Raw genomic sequence first — 23,776 nt, forward strand, 5'->3', positions numbered from 1 at the left:
ACGGCAGCAAGCCAAGCCAATATGGAAGGTGGTAGTTGACCGATGATTGTTTGACTGATGATTGTTTATAGTTCTATTGTGTGTCCTCACTCGCAAAGTGGTGGCCCATAGGTGGGCTCACCGTATTCTAGTCCTGTGGAAACTGTGAAAGAGGGTCTTAGGCCTATGGGCTGCAGAAAGAGCGACTCCCCATGTCTGATGGTTGCCTAAGATAGGGTTAGCTTCAATGAGAAGTTGACTAGTCCGAACTGGTGTAGCTACAGCCCTACAGGTCTGCCGGCTCCCTTGCTCAGACCGTGTGTGTGTGTTGTGTGGGGGGTGGAGGGCTTGTTAAGTTCATAGGCCAAGTGGGTGAGGAAGGAAAGGGCTAATTGAGGGAGGAGCAACCTGGAACGATGATGACTCTGGTGATAGACGCTAATCCTACAAGTGTCCACCAAGGACCATCGATTTTAGATCTACCCTTAGTCCTCTCATCTCTTCTTGGGATTTTTTTTGTAGCTCTTGTAATCTCTGGAGAAGGAGGTGAGAGGCTCCTGCTGTGGAGCTCCTCCCGCCAGTGGCATGTTCGACACACTTGAGAAGGCCTCAGCCTTCATCGGAACAGCAACACCTAGTGGGAGTTCTCCCTCAGGTGGTGTCTTTGTTGTAGCCCTTTTATTCACTACCAATCTTGTGGTTGTCATGGTCTAAGGAAGGGCTCAGCTTTGATGCCACTTTTGTGGTGGTTGGTGGAGATGGGCAGATAAGGCTCGATGCAAGGGAGGCTTGCGGCTGAAGCTGGTGGACTAAAGCTTGAGGAGGTGGAGCTTGGAAATGGAAGGCTAGTTTCAAGGTGAGCTCAGTAGAAGGATGCTATAGTTGATGAGGGTTGGAGGCGTTAGGGTGGTGTTGTAGGCCTGCGGTAGTGAGAGGATGTTGTGGGCTGCGAGGGAAGGCTGTGGGGGAATGAGGGAATGACTCCAATGAGGAGGTTGTAGCCTAGGCTAGGGATGAGTTGGGTTAGGAGCTAAGTTAGGTACTAGGGGTGAGGTGGGAGAGAGAGAGAGTATAAAGGAAGAAGTAGTGGAGAGGAGGAAAGAGTTTCATTGAGGAGGAGAAAGAGGTGTAGCTACCTCGGTCTATGGGCGTCGTCGGTTGCTAGAGGAGATGCGAGAGAGAGAGGAAAGTTAGGGCAGTTTTCTTTTTTCCTTCACTTGGGTGCTCATCACATCTCATATAGTAGCTACTTATGACTCAAGTGACTCCTCGTCCAAGTAAAGCTGAAATACACTAACTCAATCCAAGTGCATGAATAGAAATAGACTTAATGACTAAACCAACTCGACCCCTTCCAAGCTGGACCATAATAGAAGTATATGACGAGTTAATAAAGCCCTAGCCTTTAGGTGTATATTAGGATCTAGATAAAACACGACATCAGCTTACTGGGGTTGATATTCGATAGAGCTGTGTCATGTATCTGATATTTAGATGTATATATTGCACCTACACATAACATTTGCATATCAAAGTTTACAATAAAAAGTGTTTATTATTAGGTACCTAACTTCGAATTGATAGTCTTTGAAATAATTTTTTTATCGTGCTACTAAACTAAAACACAAACACACACTTGTTCTTTTTGTATATATTCTACAGAAGGTGTTTTGCTGGTAGACTAATATATCATAGTACTGATCATCTATATTAACCTACTCTATTACACCATAGAAATAGAGTTAAGGGGCCTTCAAATTGTCTTTTCCTCGGATATTTACATTATCTCATCAATTTGTTTTGATTTCTTAATATAAAATTTTGGTAACATACCAGGACTGAGAATATTTTGGGTGTATTGTCTTATTTACAAAATTAGTCCTAAATTCGTGTGACCATGTGAATGAATGATTGTGATTAATCCCACGGGAACATAAATTTTGGAGAATTCAAGGTCACAATTTCATCAACTTCTTTCCAAGCTTATTTTCTAAAGTTACATTCTTTCCATTTTCTGCAGTAACTGGCCAAAATTTCCACAATGTCTAAGGGAGAATCTGTTGGTGGATCTGATATTGTCCTTAATATGCACCAGGTAAATGAATTCATCTTTGTGGATAATGCCATGATCTTGTGTTTTCTTTTTATCTAGCTAAATATTTTGGTTTTGCTTTCTTTTCAGACGGGCGAACTTAAGGATTTGCTCACAGACACAACAAGTGACAGCAATCAGGATGGTGCATGACTGAAACAGTAAGGATAGTTTCAATGACATTTCTCTTGTCTTATAGATCAAGTTGGCAGACATTAGTGCTGTTTCTCCATCATCCACCATCAAATTAAGCTCAAGAACGTCAGGCACTTAGAGATGTTTTGGCCAGAGCTGTTGTATGTGAAGAGTAGTATATTCTTGTCAATAGGAAACAAGTGAACAAGTTTTGTTTTGCATGGCAAAATAAAATGGACAGTGCAATGAGGATAGTTGATGCCTGTAAGTTGCTGTCTGTAACTTTCTTGAGCTTCAAGTTCTGTAATAATAGCATTTCGTGTTTCTCTTTTTCCGTGTCGATCGAATCATGGTAATGTTTTACCAAGACCTACAAACGTGATGATGATAAGTTAGATTATGAGCTTAATTCTAAGTAATTCATTAGGCATGCTGTAGTCTATCATAACGTTATTGCACAACAGCACAAGCTTTTTTTATAGATAGTGAGAGTGCACCAATGCATTAGACTGTTCAAACTAATCAGTTGTCATATATTTGTCATATTATTTGACAAGCCAAGTTGCCCTCCCTTCTCTGGAGGCTAGAAACGTTCAATTTGTCAATAGAAGTATGCTCATGGCCATGGCCACAATTGTCTTGTTAATTAGACTTTGAAACTATACTACCTCTCTTATTTGTTTCATTTTATTCTATCTCCATGACCAAAGTCGTCTTGAGCGAAATATACCTGTAAATGCCAGCCATAGGTATCAAGGAGAGATCTATTTTAGTGTAAAGATCTACTACCAAACTTCTTCAGGAAAAGACTACTCGTTAACACCTCTTTCTTTTATCGCTCTTACCACTTCTCTCAGCTTTCATATGACTGGAAGATAGTAAGCACTGTAAGCATATGCATGATTTCCACCACCACCGGTTAAAAGGAGTAGACTCAAATACCTTCCACCATTGTAAACTTCAACAAATTTAGTAAGAACAAATCCAACAATTTAGCACACAATCACACTGTTAGTTTCAACTTCTACCCTCTCCTTGTCTTCAGCACCAAAGGCGGCCGCTGCTACCGGCCGGATATCGTAGACATCGCAAACGTGTAGCCCGACGACAATGCCGCTGGCAACTTCGCTGGCGAGCTGCCACGATGCACTCCAAACGGGCCATCGTCACCATCTGTTTGATCAATTGACAGCAAGTCCAGAAGAGTCATCTCGGGCTTTGGCGGCGCGTCGACGGCCATCCGCCCCTCGAGCATGTCGACGACTCTCGCCATGCTCGGCCTCAAGCAAGCATTCTCTTGAATACACCACATAGCCACAAAAGTAATACTCATCAGTTGCTTCTCTTCCACTGTGCCTTCTGTCATCAACCTCTCATCCACCACCTCCATAACCTTCCCTTCCTTCACCTTATCCGCCATGATTCTTGGAAGATAAGACCACTCACCATTTCCTATCAAACAAAAGCTACGACGACCAGCGACTAACTCGAACAAGACCATTCCATAGCTATATATGTCGGACTTCTCCGTTACACCAACACCTAATAGCCATTCCGGCGCCAAGTAGCCTTTGGTTCCCCTTACAGTCGTGATCACTCTACTCTCGTCCCTCTTCATCAACTTCGACAACCCAAAATCCGATACTACGGCGCGGAAGCCCTCGTCGAGTAGTATGTTCTCCGGCTTGACGTCGAGGTGGAGCACCCTTGAACGGCAGTCATGGTGCAAATATGCAAGAGCTTTGGCTACGTCTATGGCAACTTGATACCTGTTTAGAATATAAAAGATTGGGGAATTCTATAAATTATACTATTACCACTCTTCCATATGAGTAGTTAGTAGTAACAAGGCGATCATTTTGCTTTTATTATCTCAAAAATACCTCTAAGTCATGTAGGATATTTTTTTAAGAAGATAAGCAGAAATCTAGTACTGTCCCATTTGAACTAATACTGATATGATTCAAATTCCAAAATTCTTATACAATATAAGCCTCTTTTTCTTGGTCGACAAAGATAAAATTGCATAGGGGACTAGTCTTGATATCGAAGGAGTAATTAGAAAGGTGATTTCTTCTTCTTCTTCTTCTTCTTCTTTTTGAAAGGGACATAATCTGTTGGTTGTTGTTAGGTTAGAATTAATGATGGTGTTAACTATAATACGAGCAAAAGATAGGAGATATTGAGTTTGAATTCTTCAGAAATTTACCATTTAATTCAATATCCATGTCATTGGGCAATTAACTAATTCTGGGGACCAATTTTATATGAATTTCCATTTTGATTTGGATTGTGCTAATTAGAAGATAATGGAATTGAAATCTACATAATATTAGAAGCAAAATTTCATTTTATTAGGTCTTACTTTCATGTTTTATGAATTTTGAGATTTGAAAAATTAGCTTAACTAGGAAATATATTTCATCGACCTCAAAATTATCGAATTTCATTATACTTATTGAAATCTTTTCAAATCTACTGAACTCAATTGAAATAATGGTAGACTTGAAGAACTAGGGCCATGTTTGAATAGCGTGTATAAGTCTTCTTAAATGCGAATCAGAAATTTATGTCTATTTTGGTTAGAAAATGGGTGTGTGATAATATTATCACAATCTCTCATCCATCTAAGTTATGCACCTTGACCATAATTATGCATATTTCTAGAGATAAAGTGGTGTCTGAGTATTATCTATTAATAAAAGAGAGTTAGCTACGCACCAGCCAAACGAACCCAGAATTCCAAATCAAATAAATCTACTTCACATAATTAACCTGTTATAGAAGAAGATAAGATAGAGATTGAATTAAAGAATATACCTATATCTCCATGGCAAGCATCTGCTATCATCACCATTACCATCCGCAAATATCCATTTGTCCAACGACCCATTATGGATATACTCATAAACAAGATAGTTCGGCCCCCCGGAGACGAGGCAATAGCCGAGGAGCCGCACGAGGTTGATATGCTGCGCTCCGGCGATGGCGGCCACCTCGGTCCGGAACTCCTCCTCGCCGTGCTCGGCGCACTCGATGCACTTCACGGCCACCGGAGTCCCGTCGTCCAGTATCCCCTTAAACACCATCCCGGACGCGCCGCGGCCGAGCAAGGACTGGAAGCCGTCGGTGGCGGCGGCGAGGGCCTTGTACGAGAACCTCTCCGGCAGGCCGGCGACCTTTCGGAGGAAGCTATACTGGAAACGGAGCTGCATGGAGTCAAGAGATGAAACGGTACGTACTCTTGTCGTGTACGTGTCGCGGCGTAACATCCATGCTATTAGAAAGATGATGGAGATGAAGACGATGGACGTAGATATGATGAAGAAAGTTTTAGATGGACCCAAGCACGAGAAGAGGATTACTAATAAGATGAAGAGGATGGAGAGAGATGAGATAGCTAAGATTTTGGTTGCTTTGGATTCTTCTATTAATGGAGGAGGGTCATCGAAGGTGGAAGATTGCTGTTCATTTCTCATGGTGAGTTTAAATTCTTTGTGTTCTTGGAGAGGAGGAGGAGACAAGAAGAGAAGAGAGAACTCCTCTTGGTGTTGTTGTATTTGACTTTTGGGATCGTCGAACTTTATTACAAAATGGTACGTTCTCTGTTGGCGATCCACGTGGTTTTAAGTTTTTTAACAAGAGAAGACTTATTACGAGTTATTAAAGAGGATTTATTAATTATCGTATTTAGAGATGTTTGATTGGACTATTTCCAATGATTAGTTGTGGACAGATGATAGATTCTCACATACATCATCTTAGTTTTATTTAAGCATAATTACACCTTGAGTCTCTAAACTGTTGCTCATTTATATATATATTTTTCGTGACATGTTAACCCTCCTAATTATATTAATTATTTCTGTTAGGTTTTATTATTTTTTTTGGGTAAGAATAATATATGAGTAAAGTTAGATTTTTACCTTTATTATAGAGAAAAGAAAAGGAGTTAAGCTTAGGATAAAATAATTATTTAATATTTTTCTATATGGGTACTAAAAAAAATTAAGAGGGTGGATATGAATGTTTGAATAAGAGAAGAATTGAAGCTCAAGTTGGTCGTTGGAAAGACTTGCAATGGTTTCTTAACATATAATAAATATTTATTATATGCTTAAATTAGAAAGATAGTGTCACTTCTAAAACAGGGTGTTAATGGTACTTTTTTTAATTAAGGAAAATTAAACCAGTATTAAATGTAAAATAAAACAATTAAATTTTCTTAGAAAGAAAATTAAGACTTAAATAGTTTTGGAAAATAGAACAATAGTTATTTTAAATTAATTTTAATTGCATCGCTTTCCAATCACCATCTTCTCTTAGAGTCCTCGAACTAATAAATATACCGTTCGATTCAGATCAGACGGTGGTAGAAAAACCCAGTAGACTCGAATCAATTCCCAATTCGCGCCCCCAACGAAGCCCTAAAGTAGTAACAAAACCCCCTCTGCATCACCTCCTTCCTCTTTCCCTCCGCACCCCACTTCTTCTCCCTCTTCTTCTTCCTCCTCCTCCGCCTTCGTCTTCCATGGGGAGCAGAGGGAACGGCAACGCCACTGGCCCCGGCGGCGGACCTGCCGTTGACAAGGGTGTCGACTTCGCCAACTACTTCTGCACATACGCGTACCTCTACCACCAGAAGGAGATGCTCTCCGACCGCGTCCGCATGGACGCCTACTACAACGCCGTGTTCCAGAACAAGCACCATTTCCGTGACAAGGTCCAACTTTTATCTCTTCATCCTCCTTAGAGTCCTGATTTTAAGCGGGATTCATGGTTTAATTTTGTTGGGTTTGTGGGAAAAGGTTGTGTTGGATGTGGGGACGGGTAGCGGCATTCTCGCGATTTGGTCTGCACAAGCTGGTGCGAAGAAGGTGTACGCCGTCGAAGCTACCAAGATGGCGGAACACGCCCGCGAGCTCGTCAAGGGGAATAGTGTTGAAGATGTTGTTGAAGTCATTGAGGGCTCGATTGAGGACATCACCTTGCCTGAGAAAGGCTAGTGTAGACATGTATTAACTTATGGGTACCTTTATTTTTGCGTTTGAAAGATGAGATTTTCATTTGTTGATTGGGGTTTTGCTTTTGTTTGCAGTTGACGTTATAATCTCAGAATGGATGGGATATTTTCTTTTAAGAGAGTCGATGTTTGATTCGGTGATATGTGCACGAGATCGCTGGTTGAAGCCAAATGGCGTAATGTAAGTCAGTTGATGTTTTCTACTTTCTTTTGGTTTATTGCATTTAGATTTATTTTATAGTTTGATGTCTGCATTTATATGCCTTTTGGTCAGGTGTAAATTTGTAATTTTCTTGTAAGAAACTTAACGAATGGCTTATCTTGTATCCCTAGCAATGGTTGGTAAACCTGGAAATAGTATACTAGAGCGTCAATAATTAATATGCCCCTATGTGGGCTAAGCCCTATGCATGGCGGCAATGAACTGCATTTTACAACGTTTGTGTTGCTTTATAAACTCAACATATGTTGCCCACTCAGCTGAAAAGGTTAGACTCTCTTTCTCTCTCTCTCTGCTTTGTTCCCCTTTAATTTTCCTTTGGAACAGAGGCTATCAACTCAGCATGGTTATTGAGGATGAGTTCTTTGTGTTGTACTAGTTCATTGACACATAATGTGCCGCTCAACATCACAATTGTTGATCACTTGAGCACTTAGTCAATCATAAATTCAATAGAATGTGAATTTATCTGATGGTCAGCATGGATCTGATTCACTTGCCCTTTTTCATCTTATTAAATTTTTTAGCTAGCTTTAGCTTCAGCTCTTAGTGGCAGGTTGCCCTGCCCAGATGGAAAAATTTAACCAGATTTGCATGCACCTCAAGTTTGATAATGTGATTGAGAATTGCTGATATACGGTTTTGTTGTTAGTAATCCACTTTAATCATGCGAGTTCATAGTAGGAGAGATGCCAACGATTAGCATGAGTGTTACATCACTTGTTTGAAGTTTTGTCCTAAACCAAGACTTTTTGCCCAAACTTTGCATTTCAATCCTATCCGATACGAAACTCTCCTCTGAAAGTAGCATCCAACCAGAAGTACCATAATAATATTTTTTTTAATGTACGATTTAATAGATATGACTTGAATCCAACTTATATCTGACTCAATATCAAATCCCATTGGTTAAATATTGTTAGATTTTGTGTGATGCATTAAAAATAAAATAAGAAAATAAAATAAAGAAGACTATTTATCGAAAGAAGTTTGAAACTGATACAACAATACTAGAGTCGAAACCAACCGAAATTGACTAAAACATTTTGTTTTTTAACTAAGTTGAAACCCAAGCTGAGACTTCAAACTATGCTTATGTTCCATTGTTCTTAAAGTTGTTGTTAATTAGGTTTTTGGGACATTTTAGTTTTACATCCTTGAGGTTGAAGTATCTTTGCATGTGTCTTCATACTTTCTCTCCTAAGTTCTAGTTCGGACTATGCTTTTCCTGCTTTGCTAGATGAAAAATTGGTTGTTTACCTCATAACAATCTCAGCTAGTAGACATGTAACTGACAGACATTTGGTTTTGCAGGTATCCTAGTCATGCTCGCATGTGGGTAGCACCTATCAGAACTGGTTTAGGTGATCAGAAAATGGATGATTTTGAACATGCAATGAGTGATTGGTATAACTTTATTGATGAGACTGAATCTCACTATGGGGTCAACATGAATGTGCTGACAAAGGCCTATCGTGAAGAACATGAGAAATACTATTTGAAGGTATGCAGGAAGTTTATTTAGGAATTACAAATACATACTTGTTCTTGAATAATGCTTTGATAGCTGATGTGATCTATGTGCAAAATCATTTGTGTAACAGTTCTATTTCTTGAAAGGCTATACTATAACCTACACCATCAATGTTTCTTTTCATGTTTTAGTAAAATATCTCTCGATATCTCCAGAGAATGACTGAATTATTGTTCTACTAATGATCAGATTAGAGCTGTCAAAAAAGCCCGTGGGCTTGGGAGGTTCGCTGGCTCGGCTTGTTAAGGGCCCAGCTCGATTAGGCTCAAATATATTTATATATATATAAAGTTAAAGAATTGTTGGATCTTAGATTCAACAGTTAATATGATTCTATAAATAAAAAAACCCTAATCCAACTCCATCTACCAAAACCCATCGGTGCTATCTCCCTACACCCAAAACCGTCACCATTGAAACCCCAAAACCCCAAACCCTTTTCACTGCCTCATAGGTCACCACTCATCACTGAAACTCATCTTCACGCTCAAGCGTCTTCACCGGGCGTCGTCACCGGAGCCACACCGAGTGTCCTCATTGAAGCTGTGGCGGGGCGTGATCGGTGCAGTCGAGGATGGTGGTTTGAGAGCTCTGCTCCGGCCACGGCGGAAGTTTTGCGAGGCCGTGGTGCAATTCTCCCCACCACCGGCGAGGGCTTCTTCCGACGAGGCCGTGGCGACAATGTTGATGCCCTCTCCCTACCCCGCTGCCTCATCGATGATCGGCCCATACCCAAAAGCATCATCGCACCATTTGATGGTGTTTTGGGGTGGATGGCCGGAGGATGTATCTTGCCCTCAAAAGTTCACGTCTTTTTGACTCAAGCGGGAATAGTCTAAGAAAAGCAAGAATGCCATCTTATTACTCAAATTTCTGCATATAAGCTGAAGCAATAAGTACTTTTACTAATCCTTATGTCTATAACAGTACTCAATACCTTTACTGACTATAACAGTACTCAATACCTTTACTGATGAAAAATTCATATCATATATATATATATATATGTATATAAAATAAAATTGTGAATATGTACATCCACCCAAATGATTGGTATTTTTTTGTATGCTTGCAATTTTTTCTTTCTATAGTTTATGACTTCCTTTGGATATCACTTCATTCCTTTTATTCTTTCTGTGGTATCAAATAGTTACTGGTGAAAAGATCAGCATACATTCTGAACTTTTTGGTATTTGTTTCGAAGAAAATGTCAGGAATACTTTCCCTTGTCTATTGTTATACTTCTTTGATAATGTGGCTCTCTAGTCTCTAGTTCCTTTTGTTTTATAGGCTAGAGAATTAACATTTCTTTTTGAGATTATCCTTCAATTCATGGTATATGAACTTGTAAACGTGCATGTAATTGCTTTTTTGCAGACATCATTGTGGAGTAACCTTCATCCAGATCAAGTGATAGGGACTGCTGCTATCATAAAAGAAATTGATTGTTTGACAGCCACAATAGAGGAAATCCGTAATGTTGCTGCACAATTTACTATACCGATCAATATGGACCGGACGAGACTCTCTGGATATGCTGGGTGGTTTGATGTTCATTTTCGAGTATGTTTGCCCTGTTAAGTTTATGGAGGACTATTTTGTGAAACGATTAGTTGCATTTACTCGTATGTTTGTTGTTTGTTCTAGGGTAGCACACATAACCCGGCGATGCAAGAAATTGAATTGACTACTGCTCCCAGTACCAATGGTGGTACTCATTGGGGACAACAGGTGACTTTTCTTAGCATACAGTATTGCTTGTTGTTGTTTGGCGTTGCTTAGGCTGTTGGCACCCTTTTTGTTGTCACTTGGACATGGAACTAGACTTTTATTTAAGTATCATGTTTCCATATAACAGTAATCCACTGTGATCTTCCTCTTCATTGCAACTTTAAGTTTCTACAATTATTTTTCCATCTTCTTGAAGAAAACTAATGGAGGTCAAGCAATAAATGGCCTTGAGCATACAGTGCATCGCTTCTAAGATGAATGTTTCATTTGGGCACTGAACTTTTTTTTTTCTACCTTTTTATAGTTGTCAATAGTTATTTTACCTCATTAATACAAGAACACCTTAGTTTGACAGGAAGGCTTGCCATCATGCACCTTGTAATGGCAGGCAGTCGCTGGAACAACCTCTTAATCTATGAGGGTAGCCTGTCTGTTCATCTTTCTCTCCCTACGCACTACATTGTTGGGAGTCTTGTGCTTGTTTACTCGATCCACTATCAAATCGATCAGTTAGTATACTGGTACACTAGAATAGATGTTTCAAGTACTAGATAATGATGTTTGAGTAGCAACCTCTGGTTTACAATCTGAAGGATAAAATCATGCTAGTTTTGGAGCATGAATCTTATTTCTTTAGATAGAGCTGCTACCAGAGGGAGTTTTTCTATTAGTGGTTTAGGTCCAAATTTATAAGAAGCTCATTAGAGTTTGTTCTACAAGAATATAGTGAGGCCAGAACATGTTTATAAGCTGGATGTTTTATTTACAAAGATTATCAACAGGGAGACTGTAACATTCCAGAGCTGATCCTACAGTCTTAATATTATAAGGAATAGAAGCACGAGCATTGCATGTGGCATACTCTAGTCATTTACAATAATAACCAAAAGAGGCATACCTTGTGGACATAATTATTGTCATAAGGTATGTTCAGTATTAGATCTGAAGACTATCTACGTGCCACAAGTTGTAGCTAAACTATTTTGTTCTTTTTTCTTTTTGAGAAATTTGTAGCTAAGTTCTATAAGAACATAACGTGTTAAAAAAGTTCATTTTGGAGGAATTAATTGTGTTAAAGTTTCCAAGTGAAAGTATCAATGTTTTTCAGGTTTGGTTTGCAAAGCACTACATTCTTGCAATATTATTGCAAGAGGAAGTGTCAATATTCATGTAGTAATACCCATGCCCAACTATGAAATCCTGAGTTTGCTAGAGTTCCATGGAAGAGTTATAGGTGATAAATTTACTTGTAAAATGCAGCATACATTAACATTCTACAACATTTTGAGCAGGTTTTCATGCTGCATCCTCCTTTTAGAGTTAATGAAGGGGATAAAGTTATGATCTCTTTCACGATGAGTCGCTCTAAAGAAAATCATCGTCTGATGGATGTGGAGTTCACCTGTGAATTACAGCAGTCATCTGGCAAGCGGTTTCCACCTGTCACATCCAAGATCTCTATAGAGTAGGAAAAGTTAGTTTCAGTGCAGTAAGACAGGTATGTTTCAGTATATATAGTTTTCACCCTTTCGCGATGAATCACTGGTCCTTGAATTTAGTAACTGAAGAATCTCTTTTTCAATAGAAACTTGGAACTTCATTTTTTTTTTGGACTTCCTGTTGTCTTCATGAAACGACTTCATTGTGAAGCTAGAAAGTTTGTCTTTAGATTTATGCATTATCACATGAGATAAAATGATATTATTTATTCCATACCGAGTAACTTGAGAATTTTTTCAATCAATGTTTCTTTTCTCTTTCTCTGACACCTTTTTCTGGGAATGCCAAAATGCAATAGTTAAGCCTACTTTAATGTTTCTTTTTTCTCCATTATTGGCATGCTTTCATCAACTTCCAATTTTCCCTTTCAAATATATTCTGCAATCAAAATTTTCACTTAGACGACAAGTTTGTGTAACATGGTTTGTTTGTTGGTTGTGCAACAGGGAACTTGGATTCCAGGTAATCCACCCCCAACCAGAAAAGTGTATTTGTCTACTAGTGTGCACTATGTCTTCTATTGAAACTATTTCATCTCAACATGTCGGCAACGGTGATCCCTTCCGCTTCCAGTTTTGCTATTTTGTTCTCTTTTTTCTGTATTTTACCACCTCTTGAGGTGCTCGGAAATTTGCCTCCTACTGTGAATTTAATGTATTCTTAAGATGGCTTAGCCTGGGAAATTGTTGATGATTCTTGATTTTGCAATGCACACTATTTCAACTAATATTCAGGGCTGTCAAAATAATGAGTTCTGCTCGATTGGATCAAGCTCGAAACTAATTTTAAGTGAAGCTTAAGCACAAACCCAACCTGTTCGATCAGGATAATAATAGCTATAATAATAACAATAATAATAAGATCTAATTCCGTTGTTTGTTTGATTTGATTTTATAGCTGTAGACCATTTAAGATTCTATTTAAGCTTGATTTAGATTTCAATTATGATTGATTTGAAATAAATTTGAATTAGTTTATCGGCTCGAAATAGAATAGAAATAGGATTGAATTGGATCTAATTAATTCAAGCTTGATTATTTGGGTTAGGTTTGAAGCTTAATTTCAAGGCAAGCTTGAACGAAGCCTGGATTGATTAAGTACAACCCTATTTATATATTGTAATCTGTAGAAATTTAAATTTGTCGTATTCAAACCCTTGAACATTTTTCTGAAGCTTTTATATTCTTCCCCTTTTTAATTTAAATCTATTTCTAAAATATCCTGGCCTTAAAGGCTTATCAAACATATCCATCAAAATACACCTAGCATTCTCAAAAACCGAAAAAATAAAGAACAAAGAAGAGAATGAAATCCCCACTGTTTCACTGGAAATTGGTTAACCTATACTAATTCTGGACCTCATGTGACTAGAAGATGAACTGTAATAAAGGAAAATTAAAATATCTATGAAAGATTAATGCCTAATTTCTGAAAGAAATTCTCTGTTGTGAGCACCGAATCCCTTTCACTGTCTAGTTATTGTTCCCTTCTAGTGTGGAGGTGGAATTTCAGGCCATTGTGGTTTAATAATGTGAAGAGATTGAGAGATTATCTTGGATTTAAATGGGGCAGAATATGTATAAAAGGTTATTACATTCTTCAAATGGGCTTTTGAGTGATCTCATCTCCAGATGGAAAATCCCAATAACAGATCAAATCCTTCTCTTATTACAGAACTCTATCCCATAACTTCTTTCTTTTCTTCTGAACCAGGAGGTGGTCATTTCCAGAGTTTGCGTAGACGAACTGAATTAGTTTAGACTTCTGTAACACTCACCATCAGGGGAAGTTACACAAGAAAGCAACACTCCAAACAGTTGCTGGAATATATGCATAAAAGTTAGGCTAACAAAAGATGAGAATATGATTTCATAACTAGCTAAATGCTAGATTTAGGGATGACAATTTCAGCAATCTAATACTTTTGACGCATTCTTAGCTTAGGAAGTGACATTACCATGACAAGAAAATTGAACGAAAACAAATTAAAACACAGAAGACAATCACATACAGCAGTCCCAAGTCGAAACTACTATTTGCTAACCGAGGTACTCAGCACCGGGTAAGAGATAAACAAGCAAAATGGAGAGAGATCGACAGTACTATTTTCCATTGAGCTTGAGATGACTCTTTAGACAATGCCTACTCAATCAAAGGCTTCATCATCATCATCTGGAAGAGGCTGTGCTGCTGCAGCTGCTATCTCAGCTTCATACCTGGAGGAAAGGGTTTAATAATTTAGCTCAATTTTACAAAACGGAGCAAGATAATTTGATGAAGGAAAAAGAGGAGGATTGAAATACACTTTTATATAACTAGAAGTGTGCATTGGAAGTTTCCTACGAAGTCCATTTCTTTTACTGTTTTCAGCTTAAAAAGTAAAACATTACGGGCGTGAAAATTTTCAATGATATCACAGATGTATCCCAAGTTCCCAACTAGCTATATAAAACTATTATCTCATGATTGCCCAATGCCTCTATCATATGTATTGTTCACTAACCATATTTCCACCTCATATCAGCTAGGATTTGGAGCATAATCCTATTACTCTACAACAGAAATTCAGACCTTATTTGCAAATTATTTCAAAAATCTGACTGTTTGCTTCATTCATCCATTCCCAAAAGTTCAGAAATACTATCTTTACTTCAATAGTATTTAATTATCATCTCTATCTTAGTTGTATATGTTAACTACATTATTAATATACATTTCTAGAAAAGTACAGTCTAGTCTGTTTCACTTACTGTTGTTGTGCAGCAAGGTCAATATGGACCTCAGGAGGAGCAAGAGCTGGTGACTCAACAAAGTGAAGACTTGGATCCCTGCATAAGGCATATCAGCTTACACCAAAGTTTCTAGCACTGGCAAGTTGCAACAAATTGAATATGTAAAATTAATTTAGAAAACTAATTTACTAAATTACCCTGCAAGCTTTCTGGCTAAATAGAGAAAGGGCTTCTCAAAATTGTAGTTGCTCTTGGCAGATATCTCATAGTACTGAAGATTCTTCTTCCTGTGAAATGTGACCATCTTCGCTTTTACCTGCCTGTTCTTCACATCAACTTTGTTTCCACATAGAACAATGGGAATATTCTCACAGACCCTGTCATTTTGAACCGCATAAAAATATCACATATGAACAGGAAAGTGTGCTATTATGGAAAAATAAGAAAGAGAAGACAAACAAGACTGACCGACATAGATCTCTGTGCCATGTAGGAACATTTTTGTATGTAAGCCTTGCAGTAACATCAAACATGATAATTGCACATTGACCATGGATGCTGGAAAAGGAGAAATTTAAGTTACCATCATAGCATAAACATGCAGACAGAAGTAATGTTCCAGAAAAATGCAAGAGCAACCAAATGATGGAATATATTTACTAATTTATAAAAAGTCGAGCATGCAAATACAAACAAAAGACAGTTCAGAAAACATCCAGTTGTCCTTGACTTAAGAACGAATCTAAATCAGAACTCTCTAATCTTCAAACACCGGATATGGGATCTCTAATAAAGGAGCATAGAAATCATAAAACAAATACTGGTTGAAACCAAATAAAACATATATGACAAGACCAAGCAGATCATTGAGTGCCAAAATACATTAACTTCTGATGGCATAAGCAAGAAATGATTAATTAATTTTTTTTTAATAAGCAGTGTTTATCTCATAAATGGAAGTAACAGATCTAGCACTGTGCAGTAGGGCCAAGAATGGAAAGTGAGCATGCATATACACCAGAAGTACTAATGGAACTCATGTTACAACTTACAAGCCAATCACATAAAAACATTGCCTAAAATTATATATAACAGCTACTAGGCTGTCTATGATTCGGCATGAAGACAAAGAAAATGTGACTTTAAGAGCAGATCACCAAACATTGGTATGTGTATAACGTCAGAAAATGCAGTTGGCCAGAACAAAACTAAGAAGACTCCAAGTAAAAAAAATGTACTATATCACTTGACATCTACCCAAGAATTTGCTTGAATCCTTATGAAATGTTAAGGGCCATTTGACAAGTAAAAATAATTAATCCTATTGGCTCTACTGACAAGGTAATGCATGATTACACTCAAATCCAGTGTGCTATTCTAGCAATTTAGTTCAGTCATAGGGCCACCACCCACAGACCAAAGTATGTATAATATCACATTGCATAGCCTATTGCATTCTGAAATTAGTGGAGTTGTTAACCAAAATGCAGTACTGTGCGTACTACGAATAACAATAAGAACGAAAAAAATATGGGTACGATTGAATTAAAACCCTAGGTTTTCCTCAAATCACACTCTCCTGGAAAATGCAATCACAAGGGAAAAAAAAACAAATGAACAGGAAGTTCATGGATGCCGTGGATTAGAGAAAAATAGTTAGGGCAAAACAAGAAATCCTGTCCAGCTTAAAGAATGTAGTTGTCAACATTAACCAAACAAAGTGGATAATAAACTAAAATAGTTCATAAAAAAATGTCAAAATCCACCTCTTTCTGTGAGATGGAATAATATAGGCTGCAAAACTGTCAGGACCGCACAGTATAAATAGATTTATATACCAGAATTCCCTTTTCTAAACAATTCTTTTGGCTGTTTTTAGTGTGAGCTACAAATTCAGCTCCAAAATGCTTCCATAGCAAAGGAAATTAAGACTCAAAGATCACCATGACAATGCACACTAGAGATATAACCCATTATACTTCAGCATAAAATAAATCTAAGTCAGCTGACAACACATGAATCAAGTACATCAAATTATAACAATCCGCTACTCGTGATCAACAGAACTTAGGCCGTTTATGCTCAATGATAAAAAGTGTAAATGCATTTCATCCACAACCTATCAGTGTAAAAGAGATAAGAGCAGCGTAGCAATCCCATTATAGGAGAACTGCTGTAACTTGAGATGTTCCTTTTTGCTTCTGAGTTCCAAACCATACAAAGGACATTTAAGTAACTTAACGTAATTCTTTTTCATTCCAAAAAAGCGAGCTAAGGTTATAAGATTGAGCAACTAAGCCCAAAAAGAAAAGAATAAGATCCACCCAAGGTAACTTTTTTAAATGAAATTACGACACTTCTAGCCCTCCAACTTAGATGCAAATTTACCATGAAAAAGATAAACTTTTAGGCAACAAGAAAAAGAAAATATGCTCACTAGTATCCATCACGAAGCCCGCCAAACTTCTCCTGCCCAGCGGTATCCCAGCAGTAGAAGCGGATCTTCCCACAGTTTGTGTGGAAATCCAACGGATGCACTTCAACACCAATAGTAGCTGCCACATTCAAATAAACAAGTAAAAATCAAAACACCCATAAGTAACAAGACATAGCTCGACATCAAGGAATGGATCAGATTCTTACGTTCGTACTTCTTCTCGAACTCTCCCGTAAGATGCCTCTTGACGAATGTGGTCTTCCCTGTACGAAACACACAACACATCATGAAACCAACAAAAACCCTAACCCTAGAAATCTACCTGAAACCTGAAACCCTACAAAGTCGCCAATTTGAAGAACAAGAAGAAAAAAAAAAGGAGTCAAATGGCGTCACCTGTCCCACCATCCCCAACGATCACGAGCTTAAAGCTAGGGTAATCCACGGTCTGCTGGTTGGGGAGAGCCTGGAGCACGGATCATAAGGCAGCAAGAAGACATCAGAGACCAACCCCAAAACCCAAAGCCCAGAGATTTCTACCAAACTGAGATCAAGAGGAAGGAAACTTACCATCGCTGTCTCGCTTCTTCGATTCGATTCGATCCGATTCGATTCAGGAATCCAAGGGTTTTGAAATGGAGGCGAGGCGAGGCGAGGCGAGAAGGTTTCGGAGTAAAATATTTATAGGTGGGGTTCTGGGCTTCGATCCCACGCGATGTGTCCTTAGCTTAAGCTTGACGCGATCGTCTCAACCGTTGGATTTAGGCCCCCGGTTTCCGCGTTGCTTCAACCGGAGCGGTACACGTGGATCCTGGGACCCGCTACACGTAATTGGGCTTCTCTCCTGGGCCCTCTTATCTCTCCAGCCCAAACACTTAAAATGACTCTTAGCTTTGTCGAGAACCTATAATAGTTTATATTGACTCCCTAAGTAGTTCTCTATAGTTTATATCGACTCCCTAAGAGTAAGAGGTTTTTTCTCCTAACCATTTTAATTAAATTATAGCTAATTTAGCAGCTCCTTTTTAATTTTATATTAAAAAAAGGAAAAATATTCGTTCTACTTTTTCTTAAATTGGGCCATTTGCACTAATTTTTTTAATTATATTTTATAATAATAGCATTAGACCCCAATAGCAAGATTAAACACCTGAAAGTTAAAAACTGAGTGCATTCATTTTCAACATAGATGACCAATTTTAATGAATGGTTCTTTGTTTTTTTCTTTAGCAAATAAATTTATAGAAGAAAATACAATTTAATCCCTCATTGTTAGGCCTAGTTTTATAGTGCCTTCGTGAGCTTTTATTTAGTGTACTTATCATTTATAGTACTACTGTATGCTAAATCATTAATTTTTCCATCAAAATTAAAAGTGAAAATAATTTTATGTTTAAATTATTGAACTAGTCTTTCATATTATCCCTAGTTTGAACTTTTGTGATGTCCAAACTATAAAAAGATATTCACAAACAAATACTTGTCTAATTAGTTGATATAAAATAAAAGTGCATTTTAGCCATTATATATATATAATGATGTATTGATGCAGGAGATTTTCTTGACAAAAATAAATGCACTATGATAATGATGTATTGATGCAGGAGAACATACTGAAGATCTCTTCATAGGGTCACATTTTCTCCGTAGGATGTCTTGAATGGTGGTTGGTAAAACATTTCAGCACATATAATGACATGGAATGGTCCACATACTGCAGGCTTGCTATAGATCAATATCAATGACAGTACACAGAATCATCATATGAAAATAGTTAGAGTGCATACAGACTGCAGTGCAAACAGATTAAAACATTAGAGCAGATTGCATGCCCAAGCCTGAGGAGCTACACAAATTGATATCATATGACTCATCCACCCTTCTCTCCAGGCAATTAGGTCCATGCTTTTGTTATTTGATCATCATATGCTAACCAAAACAAAGCAACTTCCCTACTCTATTTCTGGACACAAACTGCAATGCAAGCAATCAGATCAAAGGCAAAATCCACCTCCACCAACAGAAAGGAGGAAGATTTTTCAAATAGCAGAAACCTTAGGAACTGCAACTGGGAAGTTGTTTATCTCATCCATCCAGGGGTTCTTCTCCTTTGCAGGATTGACTGTCTTCAGTGCTCTCCAGACTGCACTGTTACACTTGAAGCCAGACCCAAATGCTATCTGCCAGATCCTATCCCTCTTCTTAACCCTTCCTTTGCCTTCAGTGTAAGCCAATTCGTACCAGAGCGAGCTGCTTGATGTATTGCCAAATCTGTAAAGTGTCATCCTTGATGGCTCCATATGCCACTCTGAGAGCTGCAAGTTCTTCTCCAATTCGTCGAGGACAGCCCTTCCCCCAGCATGAATGCAGAAATGCTCGAATGCCAACTTGAAGTCAGGAATGTAAGGCTTGATCTTCATCTTAAAGAATCTCTTTGCCACCAATGTAGCCAAGAAAATCAGTTGCTCCGAAACAGGGAGGACGAGAGGGCCCAATGTGGTAATGTTGGTCTTCAAGGCATCAGCAGCCACAACCATCAGATCCTTGGACAGGGAAACACCAATTTTACCATCAGCATCCTCCTCCTGAGTGACACAGGAGAAACACTTATCATCAGCACCTTTGTTGGTTCGAACAGTATGGACTAATTCATACTTAGAACGACTGCGATCTGATCTCTTGTTTGAAAGGAGGATGGCAGCACCACCCATTCGGAACAAGCAATTGGACACCAGCATCGACCGGTTGTTGCCAAAATACCAATTCAAAGTGATGTTCTCCATGCTAATAACCAAGGCATATGAATTAGGGTGGACTTGGAGAAGATTCTTAGCAAGATCTATTGAGATTAGACCAGCACTGCAACCCATGCCACCAAGATTGTAGCTAACAATGTTACCCCGGAGTTTGTAATGGTTTACAACCATGGCAGAAAGAGATGGAGTCGGATTAAATAAGCTGCAATTTACAACCAAGATCCCAATGTCCTTTGGCTTCACATTAGTCTTGGCAAAGAGCTCATCAATGGCACCGAACATGACAGTCCTTGCCTCTTTCCGTGCCTCAGCCATTGAGGGATTGGGCGGAATATTGAGGACAGCCTCAGGGAGGTAGGTGTCTTCACCAAGGCCAGACCTTTCAAGGATCTTACGCTGGAATTCAAGGTTCTCATTTGTGAATGAGCCCGTCAACGTTGACCGCTCCATAAAGGTTTGCCTAGTGCATTTGCGGGCCTCTTCCGGCTTGTAGCACGAGAAGTTGACGAGATAGACTGGGCGCGGCCTGGTAAGGAAGTAGACAGTGGACAGGAAGACGAGAAGCGTGGAGCAGAGAACGACGGATATGAGGTTGAAGCGGAGATGGTCCCAGAGGTCATGGAGGTCATGGAGGGAGAAGGTGGAGATTTGGGCGGCGACGATGACCATGAGTGGGGAGAGAAAGAGGTACATGCCATGGGTGATGAGGTAGTGGTAGCCAAGCTTAACGTACTTGAGCCTCACAGATTGCAGGAAGTCAGGGAGCCTCCTTGAGGAGGAGGAGGTGGGATTTGGGGCTGTTGGGCTTGATTCAACCATGGTAAAGCTTATAAAAGGAGGAAGCTTTGAGCTTTTCGAGTAGGGAAAAAGGGTGGAACAGGTAAGGGATGAAGATGGTTCTTTTTTCTTCTCCTTCTTCTCTTTCCTGAGAGGAGAAGGAGAAGAGGTGGTTCTTCTTCCCTTTTGTTACTATCAAAAGGTTATGTATTCGGTGAAAGATGGATCTCCCTGAGAATAGAAGCAGAAATTTATCTTTAGAAAAATTGATGAAAGGAAAACTGAATGATCCACAGATCCAAATCTCATAGAAAGTAAAATAAATACATAAATAAATAAATCGATTTATTCTGCAAGAAACTAAGATGAACAGGATCGCAATGTAGCAAGTGGAAACGATCTTGCCAAAGAACAAACAGAAGGGAAAAATCAAGGGAAAATAACAAAAGCGAAAACCCAAAACGAGAAGGGATTATATAAAATAGATCGAATGAACCCCGCATTCACAACGATTTCACCGTAAAATCCTGATAAAAACAAAAAAAAACGATACCCAGATCGACATACTGACCTCCAACCTCGATCCCGCTCTCAGATCGTCCAGATCCCGATAGAAAAGGCCGCCTCCTCTCCTGCACCGGAGTCTACGAGAGCACAGGAGATATATAAGGGTAGGGCGACACAAGAGAAAGAAGTATTATTAAAGAAGACAGCTCTCTCTCTCTCTCTCTCTCCTCTAAATCTTTGTGGCGCAGCGGGGTACAACGTGTGCGTTCCACGTTGTGGGAAGAGAGAGAAGCTTCGGAGAAGAGGAGAAGGGAAAATTCCGATCAAATTTCGAAAAAGATTTTGGCGGAAAAGACAGGGAACGCGGTGGTTTGGAGCCGGCGGCGCGGACGGCGTTGACCGATCGCTCTCTTCTCCAATCTCTATAGAAGAGCTTTTGGAAGTAACGGGCATTCGAACTTTGACGGATACTTATAGGCCACAATTCTAATACCAAAATTTGATTCAAATTTCGAAACGTCATCACAATGCTTAACAAGTAATTAAGCATATTATCCACCAACTGTAGAATAATTGACCTATTCCTAAACTTCATGCTCGAATTAATGCTTAAATAATTAAGTCCAACTTAATCATATAAAACCTATAGAGCAAGCACACCAGAGAGAGGCATCGTGTTTGATTTAATATCGTTTTACTGACAAAACTATTATTTTAATGGTGAATCCAAACTATTTACAGTTGTATTATTTCTGATTACTGGAGCAAATGTTTTCCGGTTGTTGTTTTGCTGCTCTATAGCTTTGAGCCTTTCCGCGTCTTTCTAGCCAACGACCGCTTCCTATTTTGGTAATTGCATTTGTATGCATAAATATATTTATATTTCTCTCAAAAATGTCTTTATATTTTTTTCCATTCGGTCCTACTTATTTTTTTTCCAAATTATGAAGGAAATTAATCAGATCTTCCCAATAACATATCATAAGATTAAAATAAATAAATTAATACAAAATTATACAATATTAAATTAAAAAATTGATAAAAAAAATTAAACTGGTTTGTGATTACGATTATATATATATATATATGTTTGTTTGAAATCTGATTAAGTTCTGGTGCGAACAATTATATTCGTTTCTTTTTCATCGTCACAGCGTTGTTTCATACAAACTTAACAACTTAGCATTCTTAATAACTTAACAACTTAGCATTCTAATAAGATTTTAGAGACGCATCTTGTTTTGAAGCCACTAAGATGAGAGACTCAGCTACCAGAGAAGACGCTAAACATTTAAGCGATTTTAGCGTTATACAGAGAGTGCTGGTAATTTTTGTAGGCCATATAAAGGCTAAAAGTTGAAACATTTCTTAGCTGTCAGCCAGTTTGGACAATCAATCTCTCTCTCCTGTAACTTAAAAACTAGCAAGAGTAAAATAATATTAAAAAAATAAATGAAGGTCGACTGGCGACGTCTTTAATGTAGTCAGCCGCTTGTGTATGAACATGATTACGCAGTCCCTTACGTCCACGGGACCTTTTTTCTTTATCTAGGATGAACCGGGATAGGGACGATTAGGTTGAATAAGGTTGGGATTATCCAGTTATTCCGTCATAAGAGTGGACAAGGGGCGGGGCCTATCCGGGTGGTCAGGTTCGTAGGTGACAGATGTGGTCCATTGGGAGTGAACCGGACATTGCCCTTTATTCGTGCATCTTATTCTAATGAGCTGTGTGTGTGTGGGGTGTGTGTGTGGTGTGTGTGCGTGTGCGAAATGGACGGGGTTACTCACATGGGGGGACTCACATTGGGGCTCCACTGTTCTCCTCCTGTTCTCGGCCGGGTCTCTCTTGCCAAGTTGCAACTTTGTCCCTCACCCTCTGACTCTGAGTCTGAGGCATGAACTGGCTAATCACATGGCCGTGTGGGGTCCTAGACCTCACGAAACCCCATGTCTGTACAAAGATGAGGCTTTTAGATTACCCTCAGATAGTATGTTTATATACACAGAAGTTGATGCGGCATGTTACCTTATAACCATAGTGGATGCTGGATTGAGATCTTGAGATCATTGATGGCCATGGCAACTTCTTAATGAGGTGGTGGCTTCTCTTGTGTGGGATCTCTGCCAGGAAAGAAGAAGATGCTTGCAGTTTTTATAAATGCAATTCATCTAAACATTGCCTTTCTTCAGAGAACATTTAAAATAAAAATTGTACAATTGCCTGGGTGCATGCATCTAGAGGAGATTGAAGAGAGCAAGTGATGATGTTATTCAAGAAAGAAATAAATTGGCATATAAAAGTTGGGGAAACAAAAACATGGAGCAATATTTTAGGCAGATAATTATCAGG

The 23,776-nt window shown here is 38.8% G+C and overlaps 4 protein-coding genes across 4 annotated transcripts; 1 reads left to right on the forward strand and 3 right to left on the reverse strand.

Annotated features, from left to right (window-relative positions):
- Nucleotides 1–3,269: 3,269 nt before the first annotated feature.
- On the reverse strand, nt 3,270–5,478 carry LOC140777001 (probable receptor-like protein kinase At5g20050). Its single transcript, XM_073120900.1, has 2 exons — nt 5,027–5,478; nt 3,270–3,975 (listed from the first exon to the last, which is right to left on the reverse strand). Exons 1-2 carry the CDS (start codon nt 5,476–5,478, stop codon nt 3,270–3,272), a joined length of 1,158 nt encoding a protein of 385 aa, XP_072977001.1.
- A 1,157-nt stretch (nt 5,479–6,635) lies between these two features.
- Nucleotides 6,636–12,907, forward strand: LOC140779940 (protein arginine N-methyltransferase PRMT10). Its single transcript, XM_073125284.1, has 8 exons — nt 6,636–6,929; nt 7,015–7,207; nt 7,305–7,410; nt 8,764–8,953; nt 10,361–10,546; nt 10,631–10,714; nt 12,007–12,212; nt 12,661–12,907. The coding sequence occupies exons 1-7, from the start codon at nt 6,738–6,740 to the stop codon at nt 12,181–12,183; spliced, it is 1,128 nt and encodes a 375-aa protein (XP_072981385.1). The 5' UTR covers nt 6,636–6,737; the 3' UTR covers nt 12,184–12,212; nt 12,661–12,907.
- Nucleotides 12,908–14,054: 1,147 nt separating this feature from the next.
- On the reverse strand, nt 14,055–18,084 carry LOC140777688 (GTP-binding nuclear protein Ran1B-like). The gene is made up of 8 exons (XM_073121976.1): nt 17,954–18,084; nt 17,780–17,849; nt 17,590–17,646; nt 17,384–17,501; nt 15,415–15,504; nt 15,144–15,323; nt 14,965–15,042; nt 14,055–14,430 (listed from the first exon to the last, which is right to left on the reverse strand). The coding sequence occupies exons 1-8, from the start codon at nt 17,954–17,956 to the stop codon at nt 14,361–14,363; spliced, it is 666 nt and encodes a 221-aa protein (XP_072978077.1). The 5' UTR covers nt 17,957–18,084; the 3' UTR covers nt 14,055–14,360.
- A 1,002-nt stretch (nt 18,085–19,086) lies between these two features.
- LOC140777687 (3-ketoacyl-CoA synthase 11-like) lies at nt 19,087–23,233 on the reverse strand. Its single transcript, XM_073121975.1, has 3 exons — nt 23,215–23,233; nt 21,488–21,560; nt 19,087–21,147 (listed from the first exon to the last, which is right to left on the reverse strand). Exon 3 carries the CDS (start codon nt 20,956–20,958, stop codon nt 19,423–19,425), a length of 1,536 nt encoding a protein of 511 aa, XP_072978076.1. The 5' UTR covers nt 20,959–21,147; nt 21,488–21,560; nt 23,215–23,233; the 3' UTR covers nt 19,087–19,422.
- Between the last annotated feature and the right edge of the window lie 543 nt (nt 23,234–23,776).

This window comes from Typha angustifolia, chromosome 15 (genome assembly GCF_048772165.1).
Source record: "Typha angustifolia cultivar Huaian chromosome 15, ASM4877216v1, whole genome shotgun sequence".
Lineage (NCBI taxonomy): Eukaryota > Viridiplantae > Streptophyta > Magnoliopsida > Poales > Typhaceae > Typha > Typha angustifolia.